Source organism: Pundamilia nyererei, unplaced genomic scaffold (assembly GCF_000239375.1).
Source record: "Pundamilia nyererei isolate P.nyererei 1_Seehausen unplaced genomic scaffold, PunNye1.0 scaffold00006, whole genome shotgun sequence".
NCBI classification, from domain to species: domain Eukaryota; kingdom Metazoa; phylum Chordata; class Actinopteri; order Cichliformes; family Cichlidae; genus Pundamilia; species Pundamilia nyererei.
The window spans coordinates 3,732,902-3,740,984 of NW_005187407.1; the positions used below are offsets into that span (position 1 = coordinate 3,732,902).

Genomic DNA, 8,083 nt, shown 5'->3' on the forward strand with positions numbered 1-8,083 from the left:
GTGTGTGTGTGTGTGTGTGTGTGTGTGTGTGTGTGTGTGTGTGTGTGTGTGTGTGTGTGTGTGTGTGTGTGAGAGAGAGAGAGAGCTGGGATTAATTACTGAGACCAAAAGTAACAACATATTGTAACTATAATGTAATTACCAAATTTAGTACTATAACGTCACATTACTGCATTACTGGTGAAATAAAATGTGATCGCAGTAATGTGTTGCTTTTGTTACGTGTTACGCTCAGTGCTGCTCGCCACCTTGTACTTACACTGTCAGCAGGTCTGTGACTCTTTACCTGCAGACTCTCATGTAACTATGTGGCCATTTCCTGAAATGTGAGCAAGCCTCTGCGCTGTATTTACTTGTGAATATGTGCAGATATGCAAACGTAAGACTAAACTTTGCAAGCCAAATGTTTGCCGCTCTGTGCAGCCTCCATCCTTCATGCACTTTATTCTGTTTGTCTTTTATTATGGTGTCTGCAGCTGGATGGAACTGTGGATCTGGACGAGAGGCGCTGCATCCGTTCAGCCATCCGGGAGCTGAGGAGGAGGGAGATTGAGGACATGGAGGCAGCTCTGGCTAGCAAGAGATTTCGACCCACACGCCTCAATCAGCAGGAGGACAAGGAGAACCAGCACAGGTGAAGCTGCACACACAGACACACAGATGTCTGTGCTGATGACAGTTTACTAGGCCAGGTGAACTGGAAATGCTGAAAAAACAATCTTCAACTCCACTGGGAAAGCTCTGGAAAAGTCAAGTTAGCAAATCACAGGAGAGAGAAAACTGCAACAGTAAAGTTTCCCATCCCTAAAATTTCCACCTAGTGTGGCTGTTTTACCATAAATACTTTCACTTTCAAATATCCCACACCGTCATGTGTCACATTAACGTAGATCAGCTATCGCAGTCTGTTTGATTATTTACCTTTCAGAGACTTTCCAGCACCTGTCGTCCAGCTAAGCAGCGTGGACTAATGGGTTACTTATTTGAATCACTTTATGTTGCCATAAACATAGCACAGATTCTGGTAAACCCGAGTAAAATTAAAATATTATCTCTTGAAATCTCTCCAGTAATGACCGACTAGAGAATTAAAAATGAAAAGCAAACAAATTTACAGCAAAATTGAAACAAGTTTCTTTCAGATGACAAAAGGGGGAAAAAAGGTCGAATCATTTGCTAAATAAAGACAATAAGGAACAAGAATCAAGCAGGAACTCAAAGTGTGGATGATTTGAGAAAAATCCCAAGTTCCACGTGATCTGCGACATATTTTATAGGTTTTCATTAAAGTTCAAGGCTGCACCACAATCCCATCATCTGTTCTGGAGTAAAGGGAAGAAGTGACATTATTGGATAAGAAGCAGACGCACAGAATCAGCCGCCACTCTCCTCCTCCATCGCCGAATCCTAATATAAGAGTGGTGACGGGGCCCTGATTGTTTCCATTCAGTGCTGCTCTCGAATGACTTGCATTACAATAACACAGGAGGTGCCTCAGTGAAGCTGCTAAAGAAAGCATGCTTTTGCACATGCATGCACGTATTCATATGCCAGGACACAGAAACCCATCTGAAAGTGGGATAGAAATGGGGTAGGAGGAAAGGCCATTGTCCCGTGCCTCACAGTGGTGGAATGTGAAGTATTCCACTCCGGCATTGCTGCGCATCTTTTTAATGCCAAAGAGCGGAGAGAAGCGAGGATAATGAGTATGTGAGTAATAGAAACCACCATAAAAGCAAGGAGTGAAATGGAGAATATGAGGCTGAAAAAGGGAAAATAAATGCAGCTTTTTTTTTTAGGGGTGGGGGGGAATGTCATTGGCTGTCAAATCTGTCATGTCGTAATATCACTTCTTCCATGCTCGATTTGGGAGTGTTCCCTCTGGGTTTTCTCTCTGCCAAGAAAACCGTCCTTTATCTTTCAAATTACCTTCAGCTGCCTGTAATATATGGGCAGAAGCTTCAGATTAGAGTCAGAGGAGCCAAAGTTTTACAGTCTGATATTTTAAACTATTAGGCTTTCTAGTTTGTTTCATGGTGAGTGGGGACTAGTTGAAGATCCATTAAAATGTCTTTGCGTTTCTTTCTCAGGTCAGAATCCAACGAGAACTTGGATGGGCTGAAACAGAAACTGCAATCAATCCGGGACATCGACGAGCTTCAGCAAATGGTGAATATCGTATCGTAATATCAGTAATGCTAACGTCTCACATCACTTTGTAGTTTCACTGAGCTTTTGCGTGTGTTTGCTCATAGCTCAACGCAGCCAGCGAGTTCAAGGAGAGGAGAATGATCCGAGCGGCCATTCGGCAAGTTCAAGAGGAGCAGCAGCAGGGTGAGTGGGATCCAGTAACACTTGTCTGACGGAGCGGAATCAGAAACATCTTGTCTTATAATGACAAATCAAATGAGGGTGTTGCAGTCTTCATGCCATGGTGGCATCTCAAACAGTTTAACCAAGCTATAATTTGCACCAGTGTAATTAGAGAGAAATGCACCAGAGGGAAATATGTCAGAATTTCAAGTCTTCAGATGTTTGCGGTTTGTTGCAAAAGATGTAAATTGGTTTGATGAGGATGCAGAGAGGAAGAAATTCCAGAGATGGACTAATTATTGCTCATTTACAGATGAAAATTATTACATTGTTATGAAATAATCCCTGGTTCTCTCATACTGGGCCTTGGTGCAACAATAGACAGGGAGAACATGCAAACACATGCACATAGAAAGACCTCGGCCAGATGGTGGATTTGAACCCAGGACCTTCTTGCTGTGAGGCAACGGCACTAACTAGGCTGAAAAACTGCCTAAAAATCAAGCCGTTTGCATAGTCTCGTGCATGCACTTTTGGCTTAGAGTTATCTTGCACATTCACTGATTCCATGTGCTACAGCATCCATCATTGTAGCACTTGGACATCAATACTTCAAGAGCCATCCAGGCACCATGTGCACATCCAGAAGAGGGTGCTAGAATTAAAGGTAAAGAAATGAACTTAGCTGTTCATTGTGGAACGTGAAAGTAAAAGTAAGTTGGCCTTATCATTGTCTTGGCCATAAAGTATGTGCACGTGTGAGCGCTCAGTGCCATAGTTACTAGGGCAGATCCACCTACGATGCTGGGCCAGATAGGGGATTCCTGTCATGCCTAAGTGCTGTCTGGCCCGTGTGAACATTGAACTGCACGTAGGAGGCTGTATGTGCAGGGTGATACACGCACACAAAAAGCAACCCATTTTCAATTTAACTTGTGTCCCCCTGTGTTTCCTCTTCTTTTAAAATCACACATGACCAGAATGTTAACATGAGATGAGATTATAAGAAGGTATCTACTTTGCTCTAAATATTCCTGTACTGTATTTCTATTGTGTGCCCATGTTTGTTAGTGGTCGTGGAGAGGGGGAAGACTTCTGGCTTGGAGCCTGAGGGTGTGCAGTCCCAGAGCAGCATGGGAACTGGGGTGAGTACTGCAGAGTTACTGGAGTGGGAAGAAGAACGATTAAATGTCACAGCGCTGTGCTGGTGCAGTCCTGACATCTCACTTATATCTGACGGGTAAACCGTCTGGTGTCAGCTTCCATTTACAAAAATCATCTACACATAGGGCCGTTTACGGGTGTCACGTTCTGTTGCATGGCAGCAGTGACCACCGAGGTTTCTCTGCTGCCGCAGTGAAGAATGCACAAAACAACAAACAATGAGACTTGAGTCACTTACCGGAGCGGGAATATAGCTGCACACAAAACAAAAAAACACATGCCTGAGCCGCCACAGAGGGAGGAATGTGTTTGTCACATATTCCTATTCAGGTTCGACCAAACCGAGGAAAATGATAAAATGTGCTTTGACTTGGGTGTGAGGGCGGAAAATTGTTTTTGACAGGGAGAGTCTCCCAGGTGCTGTCATTTCACACAGATGTAACTGAAAAGCCTGTCTCATTTTTGAAGAAAAAAAAAGTTTTAAAGTATGGATTTCTTAAGATTTCTGTTACATCTGTCGGACAACTACTTTTAGCTGGAGTATTCGGCCTTTTTCTCAGAGGTCCCTCACAGCTGGTGTGCCCTCTTGTGGCTGAGCAGCAGAGCCTTACAGGAGGAGACGTTAGGTTATCCGCTGTCAGTGATCAGTTTCTTGATAAAAGCTCTGTTTCCAGTGGATAGGATTGCTATAGGGAAAATTCATTTTGTATGCAGCCACTGCTCTTAAGACTAAGTCCCTGAGTGATGAGACCACCTCCCATATCTGTGTTTTTAAAGAGGGGAAAAATACAATCACTCACCTTATCAGAGTTCTGGTGTTTCATTTAAAAGCACTTGTTTTTCCCACCACAGAGATGCAAAGGGGGAGAAATGAAAGGCTTTTAGTATCAGTCCCATTGTCTGCTGGAGCCTGTGCTTTGCTTGCATTCCTGTGTGTGTGTGTGTTCTCCTCAGCTAGGAAGTGATGATGGCATGTTGGCGTAACAGGATGCCCTATCACTCAAGCCTATTTTACCTCACTTCCTTCAAGACAGCTGAACAGTACGTTGGTGAAATTGTGAGGATGAACGAGGAGGGGGAGTGGGAAAATGCGGAGGTCGGGGGTTGAATTCGGAAGGATGGACAGACAGACGGCCCACCAGCTGTGCCCCGGCAGTCTTAAAAGTCTGTACTGAAATGGGAATGTGGGCCAAAAAAAACATCAGCCAGCAACAGCAGCAGCAGCAGGGCTCCTTCCAGTCACATCACAGCGTCGGATCTCTTTGAGCCTCTTACAATTGTTCCGTTGAAGATGGTCTTAGATAGGCCTGAAAAGCAGCACGCAGGCACAAGCGGCATGCAGTATGTGTATGTGAGCCCGGACTCAAGAAGTTGCCTGTATACAAAATGATGAACGAAGGTGTTTAATTAGTAGGTTAATACGGCTGTTTGTCTGTATTTATGCTAGATTCCGATCGCATTTAGAATTTAATGTTTCTAATGCTCACATGCGCGGGTAGCTGAGGTACACTTAAAGTTTCCTTTTGCCCATTTTCTAGTAACCACGTGGAAACTTTAATTATATGTATGTAGCAGAAAAAAATGTCAGCACACAGAAAGGGTCCTTTTGATTATTGCAACACATAAAGGCACAAAATATTTAAATTGTGTTTTTTGTTTTTTTGAAGAGCACAACTCCCCAAAAAAGAAGTCAAAACAAGAGCAGAGTGTGTCAGAAGTTAATGTGTCAACCAGGCAACCCATTAACCTGTAAAAGTGTCCGTGAGTCTGAGTGTGGTGGGGGTCAGATCCCTCTGGAGACAGAATGGGAGGGAGGGGAAGTCAAGGGAGTGGCTTCTTGGTATTATATGTGTATGTGTGTGGTGTTTGTGGTGGTGTAAATGTTTGTGCGTGGGTGTGTATGATGTGGCTGCGGGAGCAGAGCGTCAGAATAGCGGACGTCCTGACTCCAAGAGGGTTGCTGCTGATAGAGAGGGAGAGAGAGAGGCAGTCAGTCGCGTGAAGAGAAGGTAAATGTCACTCTGATTTTATCGCAGGCTAAACACGCCTCTCATTTTCTTAACCTTTGTTTTTTTTTTGGTTTTTTTCCTTGTCCTGAAAAGGCATGTAAATATCTTTCCTCGTCAGTCTGTGCTCATTTCTTTCTGAGCAGAGAATGGGATGTGCCTGCCTCTGTGTTTACATTTCAGGTATGTGTACTTAATGGTTTATTGCTCACTTAGATCGCTCGGTGCGCATTTTAGCCAACAGGTAGACTAACTACAGCTGAAACTTTTCACGTTTTGCATGAAGATCCATTCAAATAGTCAAAGTGTTGTTTAACAAGTTTAACAGAAACTGTAATATTTAATGCTGGATTTTAAAATGGATTTATGAAACTAAACTTTGAAAGTTTGCAGGTTCGCTTACTATCTAGGCGTGTTCAGTTCAGACAGGCTGCTTGTTGGTTTGTTGTTTAATCATAAAATTGCTACAATAAGGAACCTTAGTTGTCAAAAACAAGCCCCAGTATGTGCAATAGAGAGGGTTTAGCAGACTTCTTAGAGGTGAATTGTGAAAGCGTCCTGTAGGAGGAAAAGTCTAAAAAAGACCAGAAGGAAAGCTTAGACTGGCATGTGCTGATCTGCAGTAAGTAAAAATGGGAATGAGACTCTGGTCTGACGACTTCTGCGGGTTTCCTCACTCCAGACTGAGTGTATATGTGATGCAGAGATGATTCCTGCTTCATTCCAGATATTGTATTTCATTTGTTGGAGGTTAGCCGAGCGTGTGGTTCCTCAGGCTGCTGTAATGGAAAGTGAGCCGCCAGGTTCCTTCTTCTTTTCTTCTTCTTCTTCCACGTAGCGGCATGGAAGACCCTCAAATGGGTCTGACCTCACCAGTGGAGTGATGGATTTAACTTCCACGGAAAACTGGAAGTTAAACCCCGTCATTTAATCCAACTATGGATTAAAACCCAGCGTGTTAATCCACAGTTGAGCTCACTTGTGTGAGCTGGTTGGTAAAAGAGGTGCTTGTGTCTCATTCTGAGCTCTCATTGTTGTTTTTTGTGGAGTTGAGGGTTCAGAGGAGTCCAGATGGCCCACGCCTCGCTGCGGTCACGGGAGAGGACAGTTGTTTTTGTGTTTACGAGGTTGAGATTTTGCAATTATAGTCTGACACAAACAGGCGCTTGAGGCCGTATGGGACAATTGGCTGGAGCGACAGGGTGTCGGTGTTGGTTCCCCTCTGTCAGGTCCCAGCCATCAGGGCCAGAGCGAAGCCGCTAATGATAGCATGGCGGCTGGCAGCAGGTCCTGTACTCTGGTCTCGATCTCTATTTCCACTTTATCTTCCCCTTTTTTTTCACTCAGCCTCGCTGTCTGTGAGAAATATGTTCCCTGTGGTTTAGTGGGAGTTTTAAATGACGGCTGTCTGTCTGAGGCCCGGTAGGAGCAGCGGAGGGTGAGGGGGGTGAGCACGTGAGGGAAGGCTTGTTCTCTTTAATTGTGCTTGTTGCTCGAACACAATTATCTCCCCCTGCGACTCTTTGATTGGGTGACTGCGCTCAGGATGCGAGCATCCTCTCGCCTCAGTGCACCGTAGTGCCTTCATTACAGGAGACAGTTTGTGCCCTGCAAAACCATCAGACGCTTTAATGACTCATTATAGGAGCATTCTGCTATGTTTCTGTGGCTTGCCGCAGTGTATAGGTGACATTTATTGTTGTCTAGAAAAGCTCAGAAAACCTTTTTCTCGAGCCCCTGAGTCTGTGCTCTGCTTTTAGCTCCATATGGAAACCTGGAAAAAGTGACATCAGGGCACCTGCTACGTAGATTTATACTGTTATAATATCACATTTAGGAGTTCAACTCCCCTTTTGGCTTATTTTAGCAACAAAATGTAATCATGTGTCCCAACCCGAGCTGTGCATTTTCCACATTCACCTTTTGCCTGCGTCTCATCACATTTTCTCCTCTGCTTTCAAGCCACTATCTCCTGTGATCTGCTCAAGGAGGGGAAGGTCACAGTCAAGAGAGCATAAAGCTGTCGGGTTTCTTTCTTGCCTCTTGCTTGTGTTTGACTTGGAGCAGGCTTTGTGGTTGGTCCTCTGTCTGCACGGATCACACATTGCACTGATTAAATTCCATTTAAAACACCAAAGGTGTGATTTGTAGGATTTTCACTCTGCTTCTGCTGTTAACAACCAGGCCAGCCTTTTGTCTTGAATAACATAATTTACACATGGGGAACTGTTTGCGGTGCGATTGTGCGGTTGGGTGTGTGCACTTTCTTTCCATGCCTGAGAGATAGTGAATGTGTTTAAGGAGCATTTGGCAGTAATAGTAGGCTGTAAATCTGGTTTAAGTATTATATTTTCATGTATTGTATGTTTTTTCAGGATCCACCCCAGCATTTGTTGTGCTATTCTTAACCCAGATGCCTCTCTTAAAGTGATTTTTGCGCTGTGATGTCATTCATCATTTCAAATGAGCTGCTGAGTGACGAGCAACACCTGAAGCTCCACACAAGACAATTTTGCCCTTTAGTAGAAAAGTTTAAGTCTCCAGAAGTTTGAGTTAAGAGTATGTTTGTTGGTGATTTGAAGACTGTGTGTGTGTGTGTG

At 44.1% G+C, this 8,083-nt stretch overlaps 1 protein-coding gene across 1 annotated transcript in view; it reads left to right on the top strand.

Moving 5' to 3' along the window:
* Positions 1 to 8,083, top strand: part of smtnb (smoothelin b) — a 49,385-nt gene that overhangs the window by 18,348 nt on the left and 22,954 nt on the right. The window contains exons 3-6 of the mRNA XM_013914847.1: positions 477 to 634; positions 2,091 to 2,169; positions 2,256 to 2,334; positions 3,385 to 3,458. Coding sequence (XP_013770301.1) covers positions 477 to 634; positions 2,091 to 2,169; positions 2,256 to 2,334; positions 3,385 to 3,458 — 390 coding nt within the window. The remainder of the gene's footprint in view (positions 1 to 476; positions 635 to 2,090; positions 2,170 to 2,255; positions 2,335 to 3,384; positions 3,459 to 8,083) is intronic.